General features: G+C 38.9%; 1 protein-coding gene across 1 annotated transcript in view; it reads right to left on the bottom strand.

Moving 5' to 3' along the window:
• Positions 1-455: 455 nt before the first annotated feature.
• Positions 456-25,229, bottom strand: part of XK (X-linked Kx blood group antigen, Kell and VPS13A binding protein) — a 67,559-nt gene continuing 42,785 nt past the window's right edge. Inside the window, exon 3 of the mRNA XM_003924057.4 lies at positions 456-25,228. Coding sequence (XP_003924106.1) covers positions 24,402-25,228 — 827 coding nt within the window. The 3' untranslated portion in view covers positions 456-24,401. The remainder of the gene's footprint in view (position 25,229) is intronic.

Genomic DNA, 25,229 nt, shown 5'->3' with positions numbered 1-25,229 from the left:
AGAACATCTCTAGTACTTACTCATTTTGCATAACTTTATACCCATTGAACATGAACTCCCAGTTTCCTCACCCTCCAGCCTTTGGCAATTGCCATCTGTTTTCTGTTTCTATGAGTCTGACTATTTTAAATATCCCATATAAGTGGAATCATACAGTATTTGTCTTTCTGTATCTGCCTTATTCACTTATCATGAGGTCCTCCAGGTTCATCATATTATAACAAATGACAGGATTTCCTTCTTTTTAAGGCTGAATAATATTTCCTTGTATGTATATACCACATTTTCTTTATCCATTCATCTCTTGATAGACATTTAGGTTGTGTCCATGTCCTGGCTATTGTGCATTATGCTATAATAAACATGGCAGTGCAGATATCTTTTTGAAATTCTGAGTTCAATTCTTTTGGATATACTGCCAGAAGTGGGATTGCTGGATAATATGGTAGTTCTAGTTTTAATTTTTTGAGGTATTTCCATACTGTTTTTTATAGTGGCTGTGTGTTTTTATATTCCTGTCAACAGTGTGCAAGTGTTCTAATTTCTACACCTCTTGCCAACATTTCTTCTCTTTTGGGTTATTTAATAATAACCATTCTAACAGGTAAAAGGTGATGTCTCACAGTGGTTTTAATTTGTATTTCCCTGATGGTTAGTGATGTTGAGCATCTTTTCATCTACTTGATGGTCAGTTGTATGTATTCTTTAAAAAAATGTTTTCAAGTACTTTATCTGCCTTTTTTTTTCCCCCCAAGGAAATTTTCCAGTGCAATTTTAAGTCACCTAAACTAGCAACATCTACATCTACTAAAGTCAAATATCTTTCAATCCATGCCATATTGAAGCTACACATTTTTTTTTTTTTTAATATAACAAAGTTCAGATTTGTTTTCTTTTCAGTTAAGGAGTTCTGGTTTTCCCAACATGCTATGTCAAAGTGTGTACATTACTTTTGGAGCCTGATAAATAGAGAAGCAATCTGTCATCCATGATATCATCTATGATAGCAAAAGTCTGGGCAAATATTTAAATAAATACCCATAAGCAACACTGAAATTATGGGCTATAGAAAGTATTTATAATTATCCTTTGGAATTTTCCAAGAGAGAAGGTGCTTTCCCACTCTTATCTCATGTAATTTTTAAAACTGTCTGGAGTTTGCGGACAAAAATAATGCAAAAATTCCCAGCAATTTTTCATGGAGTTTGTAGTGAAGCTAGGAATTGAATCTGGGCCTGCCCGGATATCCTTCCGGCTAAATGACATGTGTGTCTGGGCCTGATGGCTCCTTTCAGCTTCTTTTTTTTTTTTTTAATTGCATTTTAGGTTTTGGGGTACATGTGAAGAACATGCAAGATTGTTGCATAGGTACACACATGGCAGTGTGCTTTGCTGTCTTCCGTCCCCTCACCTGTATCTGTCATTTCTCCCCATGCTATCTCTTCCCACCTACTATTTGACTTTAGTAGATGTAGATGTTGCTAGTTTAGGTGAATTAAAACTGGTTGGTTGTAGGAGTTTTTTGTATATTTTGATATTAACTCTTTATCAGTTATATTGTTTGCAAATATTTTCTTCCATTCTGTAGGTTGCTTTTTAAATATGTTAAATGTTTCCTTTGGTGTGCAGAAGTTTTTTATTTTGATATACTCTCACTCATCTATTTTTGTTTTTGTTGCCTGTGCATTTGGTTTTGTATCCAAGAAATCATTCAAAAAATGTGCAAGCACCTAGAATTGGCAGGTCTACTAAAAAACACACTGAAATATTCCAATGACTTTAGTAAAACATAAAATTAAAAGAATGACTCAAATTAAACATGTTAACAAGACTAAGCTGCAGAAAGTGTGTGGAGCATAGGTGCTATCCTGTAATACCCATGTGAGAGTTTATTAGTACAATTAACTTGGAAATAACTGGCAATTTCAAGATATGCATATCCTATAGTTTAGTAATCTTTTCTTTTCTTTCTTTCTTTTTTCTTTCTTTCTTTCTTTTTCTTTCTCTCTTCCTTCCTTTCTGTCTTTCTCTTTCTTTTTTTTTGTCTCCTTTTGTTGCCAAGGCTGGAGTGTAGTGGCATGATCTTAGCTCACTGCAACCTCTGCCTCCTGGGTTCAAGCAATTCTCCCACCTCAGCCTCCTGAGTAGCTGGGATTATAGGCACCTGCCATCATGCCTGTCTAATTTCTGTATTTTTAGTTGAGATGGGATTTCACCCTGTTGACCAGATTGGTCTTGAACTCCTGACCTCAGGTGATCCACTCGCCTTGGCCTCGCAAATGCTGGGATTACAGGCATGAGCCACTGCACGAGGCCTAGTTTAGCAATCTTATTTCTAGATGTATAGTGTATAGAAATGTGTGCACAAACGCCACAGGAAACATATGCAAGGTGATACACGGCAACAGTATTCATAATAAAAAAAAATAAAGCCTAAAAAGAAAGGTACAATTTTGATAACTTTAAAAAATTTTGATACTTAAAAAAATCTCTTTTAAAAATGATAAAATATGTATACCTGGGAGTGAATATAACATAAACATACAATTATAAAATGAATACATATGTAAGCACCACTCGGGTTAAGAAACAACATTGCCTGTCCTCTAGAATCTGCTACTTGTTATATTCCTTCTTTTTTTTTTTGTGAAAAGATATACATATATTTAGAATTAGCCAGCTGGACTCCGTTTAGATGATCCCAATTTTGTTGGCAACATCCAAAGCATCTTAATCAGGGGCCAGTCGAACATATGCCTTCTTCTCTCCATCAGGCCGAATCAGGGTGTTGACCTTGGCCACATCAATGTCATAGAGCTTCTTCACAGCCTGTTTGATCTGATGCTTGTTGGCTTTAACATCCACAATGAACACAAGTGTGTTGTTGTCTTCTATCTTCTTCATGGCAGACTCAGCGGTCAGCGGAAACTTGATGATAGCATAGTGGTCCAGTTTGTTTCTCCTGGGGGCGCTCTTCCGAGGATATTTGGGCTGCCTCCGGAGTCGCAGTGTCTTGGGCCGCAGGAAGGTGGATGACGTGCAGATCTTCTTTTATTTTTATTTTTTTTTTTGAGACCGAGTTTCGCTCTTGTTACCCAGGCTGGAGTGCAATGGCGTGATCTTGGCTCACCGCAACCTCCGCCTCCTGGGTTCAGGCAATTCTCCTGCCTCAGCCTCCTGAGTAGCTGGGATTACAGGCACGCGCCACCATGCCCAGCTAATTTTTAGTATTTTTAGTAGAGACGGGGTTTCACCATGTTGACCAGGATGGTCTCGATCTCTTGACCTCGTGATCCACCCACCTCAGCCTCCCAAAGTGCTGGGATTACAGGCTTGAGCCACCGCGCCCGGCCTAGATCTTCTTTTTTTTGTGGCTGTGGACACCTTTCAACACTGCCTTCTTGGCCTTTAAAGCCTTCACTTTGGCTTCGGCTTTAGGCGGGGCAGGAGCTTCCTTCTTCGCTTTTGGCGCCATCTTGTGAAAAACATATTCCTTCTTAATTATGGTCCTCCTCTCAAGAGGTAATACCCTGATTTTATGTGATTATCACTTTTCTTTATAATCTTACTACCTATGAATGGATTAATAGGCCACGGAATTTAATTTTGCCTTTAAAAAACTATATGAATTGTAGCCACTTTGGAAAACTATTTGGTAGTTCTTAAAAATGTTTAAAAAAATAGAGTTGCCATATTTTAAAAAAACTATATAAATTGAATCATAAAACAGGAATTCTTTTTCTATCTTGTTTCTTACGTTCAACGTGTCAGTAAGATTCATCCATAATGTTGCATGTAGCTATAGTTCATTCTTTTATTGCTGTGTAATATTCTTATTGCATAAATATGCCATATTTTATTTACCTCTTCTACTGTTGATGGGCATTTGAGTTGTGTCCAGTGTTTGACTATTACTAGTGCCCTCCTCTGGAAAAATGAAAAAGGAGAATTTTCCTTTCAGTAAAGTTGAGATTTGGGTTCACAGTAGTTTACAATTTTTTTTTTTTTTTTTGAGGCAGGGTCTTGCTCTGTTGCTCAGGCTGGAGTGCAGTGACATGATTTTGGCTCACTGCAACCTCTGTCTCCAGGGTTCAAGAGATTCTAGTGTCTCAGTCTCCCGAGTAGCTGGGACTACAGGCACGTGCACCATGCCCAGCTAATTTTTGTCTTTTTTTCAGTAGAGATGAGGTTTCACCATGTTGCCCAGGCTGATCTTGAACTCCTGAGCTCAAGTGATCCAACTGCCTCAGCTTCCCAAAGTGCTGGAATTACAGGCATGAGACACCATACCCAGCAAGTTTACAAATATTTGTTACCAGAGCCACAGTAAAAACACATTTTATATTGTGACTAAATATACTCATAACCGTATACAATGGAAACAAAAATTCTCCCAAAGGATACTTGACTCCATATAAGGAAAGCTGTCTGATATCTCATTAGTATTTAATTCTTGTCTATTTCCTTTTCAATTATTTTTGGTTGTGACTCACTAAATTTATATGAGGATCTGTTAACAGTTTGCAACCCACAGGTGGAAGACTTCTGGAACATAAGTTACAAAAAGTACAGAACACTAGGCTAGTAGGGCCTTTCCAGAACAAGCTTTCCACAGTTTCCATGGCTACACATTTTTCAGGTCAATAAAATCAATGATGCAGGGAACCAAAACTATCATGGTGATCTGCTCCTCTCTTTCTTCTTCATCAGACCTGGGACCACACAATGAAAGCACCACACAATGAAAGCAGCAGGAATGTGACATCTCTTGATAGTGCTCTCACAGGGAAATCAGGCCAGTTTTTGCAAGAAATGGTTCATATACCTCACCCAGGCTGTGAAAGTGCTGACCCCTTCCTTCGTTTCAACAGCCAATCAGACTAGAATTTATTCCTTTATGGGTCCTTTGAGGAGCTGCCCTCCACCAGGGTGTGGAGAATTACTGACGACTCAGAGAAGCCAAACCCCACCTCTGAATCAGGGGACATGCCGCCTCTAAGCCTCCCTTAAGGTTTCCCAATTTGCTCCAAGTCCACCAGGCTCCTGCAGCCCTACTGGTGGTGTGCACTTTCTTGCCTTAAGCCTAGCTACCCTTTGCCACTGGGCCGATTGCTATAGGGCCTCTTTCCCACAATGCTGGAGATAGGACCCTGAAGTAAAGGACCACAGCCTTTCCAGAGCAGCAGACCAGGTTGCCGAGTCTGATCTGCAGAACTATGAGAGGGGGTTGGTAATGAGAAATTGTGGGTGTGGGTGGGCATGGGGGTGATGGCTCTGCTTCACTTTTAGCAGCTGAAGAAAGAACATGTGGTGACTTGGAGGATCTCAAAAGAGTGGGAGGTTAAGAGTAAGATTTTAAAAGTCAGATGGTTTCAAGTAAATCTTGGGTTTTCCCCTTATTGTCTGTATGACTTTGCCGTTGACCAATTTTTTAACCTAGTCTGTGGTCTCCACTTGTGTAACTTCTACTTTTCATCCTGTTTTGAAGAACACATGTGATAATGCATATGAATCACGAATTGCCTCACATATAGCATGGGCTACTTACTTAATGGTAGCTGCTATTATTAATGCACTGTTGTTGTTATCATACTGGGTAAGAGAAAAAGGTGGAAAGACTTAGCCAGTGGCCCCTGGAACGCAACTAAATGCAGATGTAATGCTTGGGAACTGCACATATAGTGTGCCCTATTACAGAAACTTGCCCTTCCTGGTTTGGCAGGGTGTGTCATGCTTGCCTGCTAGGAAGAGAAGTTTCTTGAGTAGCTGTGCTCAGAAGGACTGCGAAACCATGGCAAGACCCAGTGTGGTAAGAGAGCCTCACACTGAGCATCTTGTCCTGTCATGGGTTTGGAGTGGTAAACATGGGCAAGCCAGCTGAGTATTTGCCTTCCCTGCCTTTTTAGGACTTAATATTTTTTGATTTAGTCTTAATTTTTCAGGCTTTTCAAGATGGCTCTTTTTAAAGGCATTATTTCTCATTGGCGTTTCCAGGGGTGATACATAAGCCTCACCTGCATTCCTGAAAATATTCTACAAGGCACATATTTAAGGAGGTTGTTAGGTGCGTAATAGAGATGGGTCTAGCATTGGAGGGAAACGGAAGTGGTGAAAAAGAAAAAGCAACGAGTCACAGAATAAGAAATATAAAAAGGAGAAAATTAGAACACATACACTGTAAAACAAGCTAAAACTGGGCCCTGGTGCTAAGGCAGGGACAATATTGTGTACCGCAATGAGTAAACACTGCCACCTGCTGGCCAAGGGGAGTGTGACTGCCAAGGGATCCCTTTGAAAATGGCATACATGCATACATCATTTTGTTGTGCTTTGAACGTAATTGTTTTTTTCTGGGTTTTTTTTTTTTTTTTCGAATTGAAAGTTTGTGGCAGCCTTACCTCAATGAAGTCTATCTGCGCCATTTTTCCAACAGCATGTGCTCACTTTATGTCTCTGGGCTACATTTTGGTAATTCTCTGAAATTTTTTAAAGAAATGAAAAATTTCAAATATTTTCACTATTATTGTATTTGTTATGATGGTCTGTGATCAGTGATCTTTGATATTACTATCAGAATTCTTCTTGAGCACCACAAACCATACCCATATAATACGGCAAATTTAATGGATAAATGTGTATGTCTTCTGACTGTTCCACAAACTGACAGTTCCCCTATCTGTTTCCCTCTCCTCAGGCCTTCCTATTCCCTGAGACACATCAATATTGAAATTAGGCCAATTAATGACCATACAATGGCCTCTAAGTTTTCAAGTAAAAGGAAGAGTCACACATCTACACTTTCAACCAAAAGCTAGAAATGATTTTTAGTGAAGAAGCCATGTTGAAAGCTGAGAGAGGCAAAAAACCAGACCTCTGTGCCAAAAAGACAAGTTTTGAATGCAAATGAAAAGTTCCTGAAGGAAATTAGAATTGCCACTCCAGTCAACATAGGAATGACAAAAAGGAAAACAGTTTTACTGCTGATATGGAGAAAGATTTTTTGTGGTTGGAATAGAAGATCAAACCAGCCACAATATTCCCTTAAGCCAAAGCCTAATCCAGAGCAAGGCCCTAGCTCTTCAATTCTGTGAAGTCTGAGGGAGTTGAGGAAGCTGCAGAAGAAAAGTTAGAAGATAGAAGAGGTTGGTTCATGAGGTTTGGGGAAAAGAGCTGTTTCCGTAACATAAAAATGCAAGATGAAGCAGCAAGTGCTGATGGAGAAGCTGCAAAACATCATCCACAAGACTCAGCTAAGATCATTAAGGTGGCTCCACTAAACAACAGATTTTCAATGTAGACAAACAGCCTTATATTGGAAGAAGATGCATCTAGGACTTTCATAGCCAAAGAAGAGAAGACAATGCCTGGCTTCGAAACTTCAAAAGACAGACTGACTCTCTTGTTAGGGGCTAATGCTGCTGGTAACTTTAAGCTGAAGACAATGCTCATTTACCATTCCAAAACTTCTAGGGCCCAAAAGGCTTATGCCAAATCTACTCTGCCTATACTCTAGAAATGAAACACATTTCTGGATGACAGCACATCTGTGTACAGCATGGTTTACTGAATAAGCCCACATAAACCTACTGTAGAGAAAAATAATTCCTTTCAAAATATTACTGTTCATTGACACTGCACCTGGTCAACGAAGAGCTCTGATGAAAATGTGCATGGAGATGAATGTTGTTTTCATGCCTGCTAATAGAGCATCCTTTCTGAAGGCCATGGATCAAATAGTTATTTAAGGTTTCAAGTGTTATTATGTAAGAAATACATTTTGTAAGGTACAGCTGCCGTACAAAGTGATTACTCTGATGGTTTTAGTCAAAGGAAATAGAAAAATCTTCTGAAAAAAAGTTACCATTTAAGATGACATTAAGAACATTCATGATTCATGAGAGGAAGTCAGAAATATCAACATTAACAGGAGTTTGGAATAAGTTTATTCTAACCCTCATGGATGACTTTGAACAATACAAAACTTCAATGGAGGAAGCAACTGCAGATGTAGTAGAAATAGCAACAGAGCTAGAATTAGAACTGGAGTATAAAAAAGTGACTGAATTACTGCAATCTCATTTTTTGTTCTTAATTTTTGTGAGTATATAATAGGTGCATACATTTATGGGTCACGTGATATTCTGATACAGGCATGCAATGCATAATAATCACATCCATGAAAATGGGGTATTCATCACTTCAAGCATTTATCCTTTGTGTTACAAACAAATTACACTCTTTGTTATTTTAAAAGGTACAACTAAATTATTTTTGACTATAGTCACTCTGTCGTGCTGGCAAATACTAGGTCTTGTTAATTCTTTCTAACTATGTTTTTGTACCACTTAACAATTCCCACTTCTTCCTGACTGCACCCCAACTAATACCCTTCTCATCTTCTTGTAAACATCCTTCTACTCTCCATATCCATGAATTTAATTGTTTTAATTTTTAGCTCTTCACAAATAAGGAAGAACATGTAAAGTTTGTCTTTCTGTGGTTATTTCACTTAACATAATGATCTCCAGTTCCATGCATGTTGTTGTAAATGACAGGATCTTATTCCTTTTTATAGCTGAACAGTACTCCAGTGAGTATATGTACCACATTTTCTTTCTCTTCTTTAAGCTGAGGCCAATGATCATTTACCATTCCAAACTTCTAGGGCCCATAAGAATTAAGCCAAATCTACTCTGCCTGTGCTCTAGAAATGAAGCAACAAAACCTAGATGACAGTACATCTGCTTACAGCATGATTTACTGAATATGTTAAGCCCACATAGAGAAAAGTAGGTTCTCCATATTGATTGTACCAATTTACTTTACCACCAACTGCATACCAGGCTTCCCTTTTCTCCACATTCTTGCCAGCATTTGTTATTGCCTGTCTTTTGGATAAAAGCTATTTTAACTGGGGTGAGATAGTATCTCACTGTAGTTTTAATTTGCATTTCTCTGACAATCAGTGCTGTTGAGCACCTTTTCAAATGTCTCTTTGCAATTTGTATGTCTTATCTTTCGGGAAATGTCTATTAAGATCTTTTGCGCTTTTAAAACCGAGATAATAATTTTTTTTCCTAAAGAGTTGAGTTCCTTATAGATTCTGGTTACTAATCTTTTGTGAAATGGGTAGATTGTAAATATTTTCTTCCATTTTGTGGTTGTCTCTTTACTTTGTTGATTGTTTCCTTTGCTCTGCAGAAGCTTTTTAACCTGACATGATCTGATTTATCCATATTTGCTTTGGTTGCCCGTGCTTGTTGGGTGTTGTTCAAGAAATATTTGCCCACTCCAGTGTCCTGGAGAGTTTCCCCAATGTTTGTTTCAGGTCTTAGATTTAAGCCTTTTATCCATTTTGATTTAATTTTTATACATGGTGAGAGATAGGAGGCTAGTTTCATTCTTCTGCATATAAATGTAGAATCATCCCAGTACCATTTATTGAAGAGGCTGTCTTTCCCCTAGTGTATGTTCTTGACACCTTCGTCAAAAATGAGTTCACTGTAGGTGTGTGGATTTGTTTCTGGATTCTCTATTCTGTTCCACTGATCTATGTGTCTATTTTTGTGCCAGTACTGTGCCATTTGGGTTACTATATCTCTGTAGTGTAACTCAAAGTTAGTTGATGAGATTTCTCCAGTTTTCTTTTCTTTTTTTCTTTTCTTTTCTTTTTTTTAGGACATCTTTGGCTATTCTGGGCCTTTTTGTGTTCCATATAAATTTTGGACTTTTTTTTTCTATTTCTTTGAAGAATGTCATTGGTATTGTGAATGGGATTACACTAAATCTATAGATTTCTTTGGGTAGTGTGGGCATTTTAACAATATTGATTCTTCCATAAACACGGAGTGTCTTTCCATTTTTTATGTTTTCTTTGGTTTCTCACATCAATGTTTTATAGTTTTCATTATAGAGATATTTCACTTTTTTGCTTAATTCCTATGTATTTTATTTTATTTGTAGCTATTATAAATGAGATTATTTCTTTTTCAGATTGTTCACTGTTGGGATGTAGAAATGCTACTGATTTTGTATGTTGATTTTGTGCTCTGCAACTTTACTGAATTTGTTTATCAGTTCTAATAGTTTTTTGGTGGAGTCTTTAGGTTTTTCCAAATATAAAATTGTATTATCTGCATATAAGGATAATTTGACTTCTTCCTTTCCAATTTGGGTGCCTTTTATTTCTTTCTCTTGTCTGTTTGCTCTACATAGGATTTACAGAACAGTGGTGAAAGTGGGCATCCTTATCGTGTTGTAGATCTTAGAGGAAAGGCTTTCAGTTTTTCTCAACTTAGTATGATACCAACTATAGGTCTGTCTTATGTGGCTTTTATTATGTTAAGGTATGTTCCTTCTACACCCAGATTTTTCAGGGTTTGTATCATGAAGAGATGTTAACTTTGTCAAGTCTCACCTAAGGCATGCTGTAACCATTCCCTGGCTTTTTCCTATGTTTGTTTAAGGGCCTTTGGCTCTACAATCAGCTGGTGGCAAAGCCAGCCAAGGCTGTGCTCTTACCTTCTGGTGGTGAACTCCCCCAGGCCCTAGGTGAGACCAAAGATGCTGTTGGGAACCAGGAACTAGAGTAAAAAACATTAGGTGCCTACCTTGTGATCGATTGCACTGCAGGTGAAATGGCACTCAAACCAAAATATGCAGTCTTTCCTACTCTCTCTTCCCCTTTCCAAAGGCAGAGGAGCCTCACCCTGAGGTCACCAGCACCACAGGCCCATGGGGAGTACCAGCAAACTATCTCCAATGTTTTTTCTTTTAAGGCCCAAGGGCTCTTCAGTCAGTTTGTGGTGAATGCTACCTGGTCTTGAACTCACACTTCAGGGCAGTGGGCTCCTGTCTGAGCCAAGGCAGGTGAAGAAATGCTATCAAGAGCCACGTCCTGGATTTGGGGCTCCCAAAACCTGCTTGGTACTCTACCCCCTTGTGGCTGAGCTGGTACCTAAGGCACAAGACAAATTCCCCTCTACTTTTCTCTCTGCTTTTCTCAAGCAGAAGGAGCCTCTTCCTGTAGCCACCACAGCTGGGAGTGTGCCAAGTCTCACCTGAAGCAGCAAGTCTCAGAGTCTCATCCAAGGCCCACAGCATACAATATGAGCATTGCTGCTGGTTCATCAAGGCTTAAGGACTCTTTATCCAGAAGTTGATGGGTCCTGCAAGGACTGGGTCCTTCTCTTCAGGGCAGCAGTTTCTCTTCTGGTCCAGGTTGTGTCTAGAAATGTCATTAAGAAGCTAAGGCCCAGGAAAGAAGACTCATGATTCTTATTGTTGCCCTATCCTACTGTGGCTGAGCTGGTATCCAAGATGTAAAAGAAAGTCCTCTTTATTTTTCCCTTTCTTCTCCTCAAGTGGAAGAAAGGGGTCTCTTTTGGAGCTATGAGCTGTGCAGCTTGGGACTGGGGGAGGAATGCCTCTAGCACTCCATTAGCCACCCCAGCTGGTGTCTCAGAAGGGTGTGCCCCCCAAGTGCACTGCCTCTGAGCCCGGTTCAGCACTGGGACTTGCCTAGGAGTTGCAGTCTTTGTGTCACTTGGCCCCAAAGCAGTTTATACCACAGTGATGAGGCTTGATGGAACTGAAGTGTGACCGCTGAGATGGGCAATTCTCCTCTGGCTAGGGCTGCTTTGAATACTTCCTCCATAGGCAGGGGTCAGCTGAATTCAGCCTGGTTTTGTTTTCTGCTGTGGCAGGGCAACACTGAGTTCAATGCAATGTCTCATAATTGCTGTGCTCTCCGTCTCCTAAGTGCACAGATTCTCTCTCCATGCCATGATGCCACTGCCAGGAGATGGGGGAGGGGTGGCATCAGCAATTCAAGTCTGTCTTTTTTTACCCTCTTCAGTGCCGCTTTCAGTGACATGAAGCGAAAACCAGGTAATGTGAGTGCTCTTATGAAGGCACTTTTTTATGAAGGCACTTGTGTGTGTGTGTGTGCGTGTGTGTGTGTGTGTGTGTGTGTGTAGATAGTTGTTAAATCTGGTGCTCCTGCAGGGGCAGGGGGCAACTGGTGGAGTCTTCTATCAGCCATCTTGCTCCCCTCATGATAAAACGTTAACAGATTAGAAGTTGCTTCTATGGATGAGAAAAGAAAATAGTTTCTTGACAAGGAATTTGCTCCAGGTGAAGATGCTGTGAACATTGTTGAAATGATAATACAGGATTTAGAATATTACATAAACTTAGTTGCTAAATCATTTACAACTTGAAAGGATTGACTCCAATTTTGAAAGAAGTTCTTCTGTGGGTAAAGTGCTATCAAACAGCATTATACGCTAGAAAAATATTTTTTGAAAGGAAGACTCAATCGATGCAGGAAAGTTCATTGCTTTAAGAAATTGCTGCAGACACCCTAACCTTCAGCAATGACCAATCTGATCAGCCAGCTGCCATCTACCTTAAGGTGAGACCCTCCCCCAGCAAAAGGATTATGACTCATTGAAGGCTCAGATAATCATTAGCATTTTTGGCCATAACGTATTTTTAAATTAAGGTATGTATATTGTTTTTAGACATAATGCTATTGTACACTTAATAAATGACAATATGCTCTAACCATATTTTTATATGCACTGAAAAACAAATTTTTTTAATTGCAATATTAACTTTATTACAGTGGTCTGGAACCAAACCTACAAAATCCCTGAGGTATACCTGTATCTGAAAAATATGATGAAACAGGAGTGAACATAGAAAATTTAAAATACTTAACTTGTTGCATTTTATCATGCAAGTGTAAATATGTTTGGAATGTAGGAACTGGAGAGCAATCGAAGTGAGATTATGAGGTAAATGAGGAACACACACCATGTTATTGATAGCTGAAATTTACTGAATGTTGACAGTGTGCTGGGCACTAGTCTGTTGAGTGTGAATTATCTCATTTTCTTCTCACATTAACCTTGTGAAACAATACAATTATGTCCCTGTTTTACATTTGTGAAAACAGACAGAGAGGTAAATACACCTAGCCAAAAGTCACTCAGCAAGGAGCTGGCAGAGCTAAACTTTCAGCCCAGGCAGTTTAACTCTGAGCCCAATACACATATCTGAAGTATACAGGAAGCAAGAGATTGAATGTAACTTTCAAGGCAAGCAATTAGGTAAAGGAGGTGAACTAACCAAGAAGACACAGAGATCATTTAGCATTTCTCCAGTGAATCAATCCACAAATATTTTTTGAGCACCTACTATGTGTTCCCCACTGTGTAAGTCACTGTGAAGGCTGCAAATCTGATATAGGATATAGTTCCCACCTGGAAGGGGGTCATGGTCAAGATAGAGAAATAGAACACACATGTAGGAAGCAATGAGAAGGTGACATTGAATTGCATAAAGACATGTTATGAATTGTCCAGGGCAGAGAACAGGCGACAGAAGAAATGAGGAGGCAGTAATGAGTGAAGCCGTGGAGTGGGGGTGGGGGCATTTTAAGATAAGTAACACTAATGAAGGTGCCCAGATTTCAAATAGCCATAAGCAAAGGATTTGGACTCCACATCTCCTGTGAATAGGGGGCACATTCATAATGGACAACAAACACAACTGACGTAGTCTTCCTGCACGTTGATTTACTTTTAAAATACTGTCCTACAACTCCTTCCAAAATCATATCAGGAGAGACTCTCCTGGCCCTCCCTTGTGAAAAGAAAGCTCTCTTGCAGCTCTCCTTCTTGGCATCTCTCAAGAGGAAAGGTGGGAGAGTGCAGAGGGAAAGGGCCACACAAAAGGAGAGAGGAGCTCAGTGGTTATGGCACAGATTCTGGAGCCAGGCTAGACTCAAGTCTCTGGTTGGCATTTGACAGCTGTGTGACTTTGGTGAGTAACTTAACGTCTCTCTGCCTGTTTCCTCATTAGATTGTGGCTTGGATTACAATGATTTAATTTACATGGAGTACACAGAACAAGGCCTGGCAATCAATAAGTGTTCCTACATAATTGCAACTAGAGTAGTTGTCATGGCTTAAAACGCATATGAATGGACTTTTCTCTATTGCATTTTTCCGACCCTGGCTCTAGGTACCCTAAGGCATCATCTGCTTGGCATGGGATAATGGAGGGATGAGATTTGGGTTCGAATTGGAAAAAGGAAGGCAGAGTATTTCCATTCGGGGCTAGCCAAACTAAGACTTTTTTAGTTGAAGTCATGATGCTGAAAGCCAGGTTTTGTTGTGAGAGAGAACCTTGTCCAAGTTCCTCTGGCTGTCACTTAGCAGATCAAAAGCATGTCTTAGAGGACTGAGGTCACAGTGCCCCCACAGTGCAGAGGACATTGCTTCAACCTGGGATGCCTGGCACTGAAGACTTGCTGTCCCAGAGAAAGGAGGCTGTGAAGGAGGGCAAGAGGCAGTGGGCATCCATAGACTGTTGAAAGAGGGAGGCTGGCACTTGAGGCCCCTGTGTTCTGATGGCCTCCTCCACAACTAAGCCTAGGAAGGACACAATACATTGGTTGAGGCAATACCAGAGGCTCAGGGTTTTCTCCGCCTCTTTTCATTGGGTACTGTCTGAGGGTCCCTTTTCTGGGGTGCTATCTGATCCCATATTCCTAAGCAAGAGAGATGTGGCCATGCCAACAGAGGGCAGAAAGTGGTCCTTTGATGAGGCAACGTGGAATCCAGGAGCCCAGCCTCATCATGCCCCTGTGTAGAACTGCCCAGTCCCGGCCCTTGGAAGAGTATGGACTCCTGGGCTCCAGCTCACAGTAGACCGAGCTAAGCAGAGGCGTGGAAGCAAGCAGAAGACAGGCCCTGACAACTGAAGATCTCGGCAGCAGAGTCCAGCAGAACTAAGAGGGACCCATGTGAGCAAACCCGGGCCTGAGCCAGCCGTAGGCCCAGCCTCAGGCCGGTAGTTCCTGGTACCCCTCTACCAGGAGGTAGCATGCAGTGTCTTTCCCAAACACCTGGGTACTACCATCTCAGGGAAGGAGGAGGGCAGTGGGAGGCATCCTGAAATATAGAGCACTTAATTCACAGACATGCAATCACTCCGAAGAGATAGACCCTCCAGGTGAGAAGAGATGGGGGCACTGAGCTTAGCAAGGCTGATTCCCCCCACTTTCTTTGGTACCCAGTTCTGGCAGGGAATCACAAGGAAGTGTAAATCTATCTAGAATATAAAGAAGCTACATTTACTTGAACATCTGAACACAGTGTAAAGAAATCAGTAATTCTGATACTTTTAGATACCTATATCGGATGACTGGCTCACTGTTGTAAGCTCCAGACACCTACCTTTGCTTATAAAGGAAGATTGCTGGAATACTGGAGAGTCCAGATGCAAACCCTGATGCTTGGGTCCCATGCCCAGAGATACTGATTTAATTGGCCTAAGGTGTGGCCTGGAAGCAGCATTTTCAATGACCCCCATCCTCTCCAGGTGATTCCAATGGGAAGCCATGTTTGGAAACCACTTAGTAGAAAACATCTAGGCCAAGTGTGGTGGCTCACACCTGTAATCCCTGCATTTTGAAAGGCTTAGGTGGGAGGATCACTTGAAATAAGGAGTTGGAGACTGGCCTGGTCAACATAGTGAAACTTCTGTGTCTACTAAAAATACAAAAAAAAAAAAAAATTAGCCAGGCATGGTGGCAGGTGCCTGTGATCCCAGCCTCACAGGAGGCTGAGGCAGGAGACTTGCTTGAACACGGGAGGTGGAGGTTGCAGTGAGCTGAGATGGTGCTGCTGCACTCCAGCCGGAGCAACTGAGCAAGACTGTGTCACCAAAAAAATAAAAATAAAAAAGAAAGAAAGAAAGAAAAAGAAAAAGAAAACATCTCTCATTGCTCAGGACACTTTCTGAACACAGAAGTAATACATTAGAGTGAGACGTCCTTGTTCTTATTGTAAACACACCTTTCCTGACATGAGAGAAGGGAAATGCCATCCAAGGAACAGATCTTGGCTAATCCAGCGTTTTTCTGGTATACACTTAGTGCTCTTCATGATAAAACATATCTGCAAAATGTCTTGTCCACTGTAATACAAACAAGATATGGGAGCTACATAGGAAATTTTAAATTTCTTAGTAACCACCGTAAAAAAGTAGAAAGAAGTGAAATTAATTTTAACAGTATCTTTTATTTAGCCTCATGTATTTAAAAAAACTTTCCAACATGGTATCAAATGTAGAAATTATAAGATATTTTGAATTTTTTGTGCTAAATCTTCAAAATCTGGTGTGTATTTTACACTTACAGCTCATTTCAATTTGGAATAACCACATCTCACATGCTTAGTAGTCACATGTGTCTAGTAGCTGCAATACTGGACATCGCCGGTGCTAATAATGTCATTAGTATTAAATGCCGAACTGAGTGCTTTTAAAGAGACGGCATTCTAGCATCAAATTGATTTTCCTTTGGAAATATGCAGATGTTGTCAGGGGCCCAAGAACATAATATTTGTTTTCGTCTATTACCCCAAAGCTCTGTCTGGATATAAATTGTCCTGCTGTACCCTGGTAGCTCTTTAGGGCTTAATAGAAACCTTGCTTTTCTTTTTCCTTCAGAATCAGTTATCCAGAGAAAGTAGACCATAAATTCAGTCTGGGAGGTGGAAAATGTAATGGAAAGCAATGCCAAGAAGTTCTAAGAGCTAAAAAATGAGGTCAACATTCAGGCAGAAAAATTAGGATTTTTTTTTTTTTTTTCTGTAACTCATGGTAGTGGAAGAAATGTGCGACCCTGGCAGCTGAAGACGACCACCTTGCCTCCTTCCAAAACTCTTGGGACCCCTGCCATCTTTCAAGAAAAAGAAGCCCAGATTCAGTTTAGTACATATGATACCTGGAGGTCAGGTTACTATGCTTCAATAAGAAGAAGACAAGTATGAAGATGGAGCAACAGGTTGAAGGCAACAGGAAAGATGGAAAGCGTCGTGGTCCTGAGGATGGTTTGCCTGCTAGAATCTAAAATCACCTCTTTCCAAGCTGCTTGCTAATACAGGTAATGAAGTCCTATTGTTTAAGCCACTTTTAACCAGGTATTCTACCATTGTAGCTGAAAGCACCCTGATATTATAATAAGGCCAAGGAAGTAAACTGGGAGGTAAATTGAAGAATGTGTAGAAATCATGTTATTTTGATGGATATTATGATAATAATATACATTTATTAATGCTTTGAAACTACAGAAGCATTTCACCTTGATTACATACCTCCTGTGAAGGTAGATAATATACTTTTTGAAGGAAGAACATTTACAGTACACTTTTAATATAAAAATATTTTCTGATCTCTTGAAGCAAGCTGGAAATGAGAGAAGCCACATCATTTGTGGGTGAATTACCCTCATTTTAAAAGGAAAAGACTGTACCATAAGTCCATAGAAGAAAATAATTCAGCAGAAAACGAAACAAACAGAAAAACTTCCCAGGGTAATAGTTCCCAATAACCTTAATTACAAAAGACATCCTTTAAAGTCACCCTCCAAATGACAGTGGTTGAATTTTTAATATTTGTTCATTGTGGGAGCTGAGAGGATAATGACAAAATTACTTTGACTACAGTGACACCTTTAATCAGTACTGTCCTATCACTCACAATAGCATTCCCATTAGTTTGAAAAATAATTGCACAAGTGTGTGCCAGATACCTGTAGTTAGTGGAGAGAATCACAATACCTTTGATTCTTGGAGACCTGCAGCCCTACAGACGGGAACCATTTTTCTAGAAAATTCTGCCAATCCAATTAAGAAGGTCACCTTGGGAAGATAACAAAAGGGAATCATTATCCTCCCTGCTAGGGTGGCAGTGGGTGTGCTGTTGCAGTATCACTCCAAAACAGAATTTCAAAATCCTGTTTTATTTCTTGAGTGCTATCACCCCTGAAAACCTAACTCATTAACTCTAGAGTTTAGGTAATTAAGATAGGAAGCAAACTGATAAGAAATTAAACCAGTATGCATAATGTATATGTCTAAGGAGGATGGTATTTCCAGGGCTCTGGGAAGCAGGCTAATCAGGTTTCAATCAGGAACTCATCATTCAGAGAGAGAAAATTAATTCAGGATGAGGGGCAGGAGGGAGCGAAAGCACAGGCAGAACCTCAAAATCAATTTAGACAAATTTATCCTTCTTGGGAGGAGGCAAACCCTCGGACTCCCTTACACGAAGGTGCATGCTACAGCAGAGTCTGAGTGTAAAGTTTTCTGATAACCTGCAGCAGAGAGATGCAGCTATATGTTGCAGTAACACTCTTTAAAAATGCTCTGAATTCTAAAACCTGCTTAAACCAAGTGTTCTAGATCTCCTTGGCCTAATAATTTCCGGAGAAATAGCCATGCAGAGAGGGTGATAAAATGTTAGGTCATTCTCTAGAGCAGGCTTCTGTGGCAGACTCAACTTCTTAGCATATTGGGGGTCTACTCTGACAGGGGTTGTGTGTTTGTATATGTGTGCTGGGAAAGTAGGGATTGGGGATGTTTCTGAATTTCCAGCTCTGTACAAATGTCTGCTGCTATGAAGTGCCTTTTCCTGAAAAAGAGGAAATGCTCAAAATGTTACAACGTATAGTTGATATTTCTGAGCTCTTTTCCAGTTGGAGAGATGTTTATAGAAAATATAGTTTCCTGGAAGAGAGTCGCTCAGAGAAATATGGTCATAGCAGAATAATATCTACTTCCCTCACCTCATTCCTAATCTTTTAAAACTTGGACCCAAACACTGTAAAATAGAGTTATAGCAACAAGGCAGAGGAGGGGAGTGAACTACAGGTTGAAATATTAAACAGCAAACACTTGAAGCCGAAAATGGACGTCCATAAAAAAGAATTGCCCAGTTTGCCAATAAACATCTCAAATTTCCAGTATTAAGCTATTAGTCAGCACTGATAACATCTATGTTTTTTCTTCAAATAACTTTTCAACTACATCTGCTGTAGTTCTCCCATTATTCATAGAAAAGTTAAAACTTACTCATAGTTTTAAATAAAGACAACCCCAAAGAAGAAAACTGAGTTGATTCACATGGTTGAGGAAGCTTTGTGAAAACAAATGAAGTGACTGGCACAATTGTTAACTGGAGTATAGATATTAGATTAGATATTAGTATTGTGTCAATATTAAATTTCCTGAATTTGATAACTGTAGTATGGCTCTGTAAGAGAATACCTTTATTCATAGGGAAAACATATCAGAGTATTTAGGAATAAAGGGGTGTAACGTAGGAGCGTAATCTCAAATGGTTCACAAAAAAGAGAAAGAAAGTGACAATGATAATGGACATGGTAAAATATTAATGACAGGTGAATCTCGGTAAAGGTTATAAAGAAATTCCTTCCACTATTCTTCAGACTTTTCTATTAGTTTAAAATTATTTCAAAATGAAACATAAATACCAAATTAAATAATTTTATATGGACTTACCTGAATGCTGTAGTTGTTAATATTCAGTTTTCTTAACATGAAAATATTTATTTTAAAAGACTCCTGCACAGCAAAGGAAGAAATTTACAGATTGGAGAAAATATTTGCAAATCATATATCTGACAGTCTTGGAACAGCTCCTACAACTCAATAGCAGAAAGTGCTTAATAACCCAACTAAAAGATGAACAAAGGACTGGAACAGACCTTTTTCCAAAGAAAATGTACAAATAGAAAACTGGTATATGAAAAAGTGCTCAACATCCTTAATACAAATCAAAACCACAGTGAAATATCACTTCACACCTGTTAGGATGGTTACTATCCCCAAAACCAAAAAATTAAATGTAATTAAGGATTTGGAGAAATTAGAATACTTGTATACTGTTGGTAGGAATGTAAAATAGTATGACTAATATGGACAACAGTATGAAGGCTCCTCTAAAAATTAAAAAAATAAAACTTCTGTGTGATCCAACAGCCTCACTTCTGGGTATGTATCCAAAATAATTGAAATCAGGATCTTGAAGAGATATTTGCACTCCAGTGTTCATTGAACCATTATTCACAAAAGCCAAGATATAAAAATAACCTAAATGTCAATTGATAGGTAAATGGATAAATAAAATATGGCATATTACTAAATACTATTCAGCCTTAAAAAAAAAGAAGGATACCTTGCCATTTGTGACAACATGGAAGAATCTGGAAGATATTATGCTAAGTGAAATAAGCTAGACACAGAAGGACAAATATGGCATGATTCCATGTATATGGGGTGTCTAAAATAGCAAAACGTATAGAAGCAGAGAATAGAATGGCAGTTGCTAGGGCCTAGGAGGTAGGGGAAATGGGAAGTTGTTGTTCTATGGGTATAAAGTTTTAGTTATCTTAGAAAAATAAGTTACAGAGATCTGTTGTACAACATAGTACTCATAGTTGATGATACTGTATTGTGAATTTAAAACATTAAGAGCATACAACTCATGTTGTGTTCTTACAAAGAGAAAACAAAACAAAAACAAAGAGGCACAAGGAATGTATATTGCCTCCCTTTTTTGTATTGTGCATGGCAACTAATGGACAACTGAACAGAATCTTAGTATCCAGAAATGTAGTTTTTAACAAATGGATTAAATACTTATAAAATAATCAGAGGAGTTTTCATGGACTGCTGTTGTCCTGCAAAGCTGAATCTTAGCACTCTCAAATTTCTCAGCCTACAGAAAGAATTTCCAGGTGAGGTTATAAAACTATAATCAGTCACAATGAAACCATTTAAAAATTTCTGTTTTAAAAATAGTCCCTGAAGTTAAAATGCCATGTAAGAATTGTATAAGGAATGAAATACAAGGAGAAATTGAAAAATTAATTTATTATATGAAGAAACATAACAATATTTATTAGCATTAATGACTGCAGAGAAGCAGTCAACGAAAGCTCATATCCACAATGGTAAGTACTGGCACATACACTCATAACCATAGCACTAATGTTTTAAGGTGGTTTCCAAAGAAATGCTGTATTTGACAATCAATTTTAATGTATATTTTCCCATTTACAAGGCTGAAAAGATTAAACTCATATCCAGTTAATGCCTTGAATCAGCATTCAAGTTGTAAAGCACAATTATCAAAAGATGTTGTTATATCCTTTATAGAAAACTATACTAAAATGAAAAATTCATTTGCCACCAGAAAGTACTTTATCAGATTCAGTGGGTCTTTTTCCTCCAAGTGCCATGTGTTTGGGTGCTAATTTTTGTAAGCAACTGGTGGTAAGAGAAAAGGCACCTGCCAAGAAGACCAAAGATTCACATATCCACTCAGGAACTCCTATGAATGACACTACATATTTCTTTTCAAACAGTAAAAAAATAATAATAACCTTTTTATGGATTTGAATAACTATAATAACTCTATAAATATGCATAGCACTTAAAAACATTTTTGAAGCATTTTCACATCTATTATTTAATTTGATCTTTCTGACAACCTTGTGAGGTAGGTTGGACAAGTGTATCATGGGGAATCTGAGGCATAGAGGAATTAAGTTGTAGGGCTGGACAGGGAAATGCCAATCTCTACACTGGCCTGTCTACAGCAATGAGAGAAAGTCTAAACAAGTTTGACAAACTTATTTCAATATATTTTGAGGACATAGTTCACTCCCATCCAGACGAATGATAGCAATTCAGTTGAAGCAGCTATTCTGACAAATTACGGCATGTAATTAATTAGACAAAGCACCAAGAAATTTAAAAATTGAAATTATAACTGAAAAACACATTTTAACTTCAAATGCATGAGAAAATTTGCTGGTTTGTTTTATGCCCATAGGACAATGTAGCTCTGAAGCTTGAACTGTAATTTTGCCAATTCAGTAAATAAATAATTTAAAAACAAAAATTATCAGTTCACCATGGCTTATGTTTTCACCACACAGAAAGAAAGTAGTGATATCTCTCCCCAAAAGTGAATGGACATACATGTCCCCAAGCTGGAATACCTGTATATCAGAGGTTAAAACTGACAAAATGCCCAAATCTCTGTCCTTATAAATGTGTGAAGTGGGCTTTGGGTATCTGACAAACCAGCACTGTTAGTTTGGTTTGGGATCACTCAAGTTGCTCACCTATATTCTAAATTAAAGTGATTTAAAATGTATTTGAAGGTTAAGATTTTGTAATGGTTTTTGAAACAAGCTTCCAAGCCAAGGCTGGAAAACACCAGTCTCTCCATCCTTGTCTAATTCTTAATGTGTCTAGTCAGTGGCAGGCTGGTGGCTACTCCCACACCTCACTCCCAAGGTATGAGCTGAAGGCATCTCAGGTGAAAAGGGAGCACTATCATTCCTACCACTTGCTACTGCAAAACCTCAAGGCAAGAATGCCTGACAAAAAGCTTGAAAATATTTGGTGTCAATGAACACAAGTAACTGGTGTGATACAAATGCACACTTGAAATGACTAAAGAATTCCCTTACTGCTCTCTTAATCATTTATGGATCCCTTTTGTCAATTAGAAAAAACAAAAAAATGATGTGTTAACATGGTACTTTTATTTTACTCCAAGTCATTATATATTTTCAAGGATGTTTTATGTATTACAATTGTGTATCTATGCATATATGTGATTACATGGAGAGTGCATGGAAGTATATGTTGTATGAAGTATCATTTTGATTATATATGCTCACTATTTTAGGCCTATTAAAAATGGTGAAAGTGGTAAGTGATGTGTTGGAATGGAAAACATAGTCTTGAGTGTTATTCTTATTTGGTAAAATAGAGACAAAAAATGATCTACTGTCTGGGTATCCCCACAAAGTTAAACCACAAATATTGATAAATCAAAAACATTTCAAATGTGAAAAACTGAAATTGAGGCTGAATAGGTTAGAAGCTTATTGATGTATTTCTATGAACTCTATAAATATTAAACAATATAGATGCCTTGTGAAAGAATATATGCAGTTTCCTTGACCTCTGAATGTAATAGAAACTGATCACTAAATTGCATTTTCACCTGTGTGCATTAAATTACTTAAAAATTTGACACCATGAAGAATTAAAAATGAAATTTATCAGAAGTGCAATGGCCAGATAAATACCTTTTGTGGGTTAACACAGAGAATGGATCCCTATTCCATATGGTAAAATCGAGTCCATAAATAGAGCCCTTTTGTAAATTTCTCATACTTTACTCTAATATTCATTCTAAATTGGTATGATCTTTATGGTCACCTGTTTTCAAGTATTTCACTTTCAAGATTTTAATCATAGAAATAATGGTACTAGAGCTAGGCATTTTTTCCAAGACAACTGAGAATATGCCAACCAATCTTCTTTTATGAAACAAATAGGGTCTCAGATTAAAGGAAAAAATATATAGAACATTAAAGGGTGTCAAAGGATAAAACTAGAGATCTTTATCAAATTAACTCATGATTATGTCAAATCAAACTGCATTCAATGAAAGACAAAAATGTTCTGGTCATTCGTCTTTATAATTTAGAAAAGTTTCTGAAGTAAATCTTTAATTATGGGTGGTGGTGAGGAAAACCCTCTTCCTTCAAATAATGAAAAGGAAAATTCTCTATATACCTGAACTGGGGGAGAGATTTCTATGAGGTTTTCTAAAAAAAAAAAAAAAAAAAAAAAAAAACCCTTAAGTTAACCAAGGTAACTCTTGTCTGAAATGTTCCTGACAGGCAAAGATGGGGGAGGAGGAGTAAGATGATAAGAATTCTACTTATATAAGCCTCCATAATTTTGATGTTTTAACACCCCTCCTGATCCAGAATTTCACCAAAATATCAAGGAATCACAACTTTCCTAAAATTCCAGGGCTTCCATAGCCAAATTTATTATTCATTTCTGCATCCATGGATGCTAAGGAATAAAGTCTCCAAATCTAGGCTCTTGAATCAATTAGAGACAGCATGCCAGGGTAGCTACAGTTGGCTATGTACAAAAAGCCCTAATGAGATGAATATGAAACATCTATCTATTCAAAAACCAAACTTGAACAGCCCTTCCTGAAAGCTCTGACTGGAATGATGTCATTGATAGCAAACTCTAGTAACCTTTTTTGGTCACCAGGACAGCTCTTGGGTGAAAACTATGTTCAGTGATAATAAATCTTCAGGTTACCCAAACCAACAGTCTGGAAAACTAGAGAACAGGTAAGCCCCTCTCCTCATTCCACCTGATGCATCTAACCACTACAACTCAGATTTCAGGGGTAACTTGTCAGTGAAAAGGCCAATAATGCCTAGAAGAACATAACATGGTTACCTGTGAACTGTGATGCCTTGGGCTGCCCCTTCAACACTCAAGAGGTTTCCCAGGCTTCTTCCCATACAGTTCTACATACCCAAGAGCTGTATAAAGAGGAGCAGCTCATAAGGAGTTGACAGCTAACTTCCTGCCTTGTTCCCTGTGCAGGGCTAATTATTTATATGAATAACAGGTATCAAACCCAGAAAATAATATGTCTGTGCCCTGAGACATTGGGTCCCATTAAGCAGAGCAGAGATCTTCAGCATTCAAGAACTGACTAGGCTCAGGACTTGTTTTACTGCTAGAAGGTGTCTCATCTCTATCTCCGGATGACTGTAGATCTGCCTTTCCTATCGGCTCACAGGGTTTTTGCTGCCTGCAGGCCCAGCAAAAACATCTCAACCACCTCTGAAAGCCTTCAACAACACTGGAAGAAAAGAGCTTTTTGCAAGGGTGGAAGAACTGATAGAACACAAGCATGAAGAGAATGGCTGTGCAGTACGCAATGAGCAGCTGCAGAACCAACAGAGGTGCGCACACATACATATAGATGTCAGTCTTGAAAAGATACCACAGGAGGAGGAGGATGGCATTCTCAATGAATCTCATCATGTAATACACCAGTAGCTGGTACCAATTATGGGACTTGCTGATAAGGTCAGGGCTGTCTATTTTCAACTGTACAGCAGACCAGCAGAACATGTTGATACCAGTATAGAGTAAAGTTAGAAAGCATAGTACAATGGTGGTGCCCACCCGACTGAGGGCTTTCTCTATGTTCTCAGGGAATGGGGAACCACTGTACCAGAAGAGGATCCAGGGATACAAGAAGAAGCTGAAGAAGTTGATGAGTATTATAACCACCACCCAGGTCTTCAGGACAGAAGTAAAGAGGACCAGGACTACAACTCGAGTGGCAATCTCAAAGCTCCTCCACAGGAAGATACAGACGTATGCCAGAGGCTTCACTTTGACTTCATATTCATCGTACTTGATTTTGATGGCTAGGATGTTACAGCGCAAGGCTCCATACACAATGGACAACAGGGATATGGTCATGAGGAGACC

This window comes from Saimiri boliviensis, chromosome X (genome assembly GCF_048565385.1).
Source record: "Saimiri boliviensis isolate mSaiBol1 chromosome X, mSaiBol1.pri, whole genome shotgun sequence".
Taxonomy (NCBI): Eukaryota; Metazoa; Chordata; class Mammalia; order Primates; family Cebidae; genus Saimiri; species Saimiri boliviensis.
This window is presented reverse-complemented; position numbering and strand designations above follow the sequence as displayed.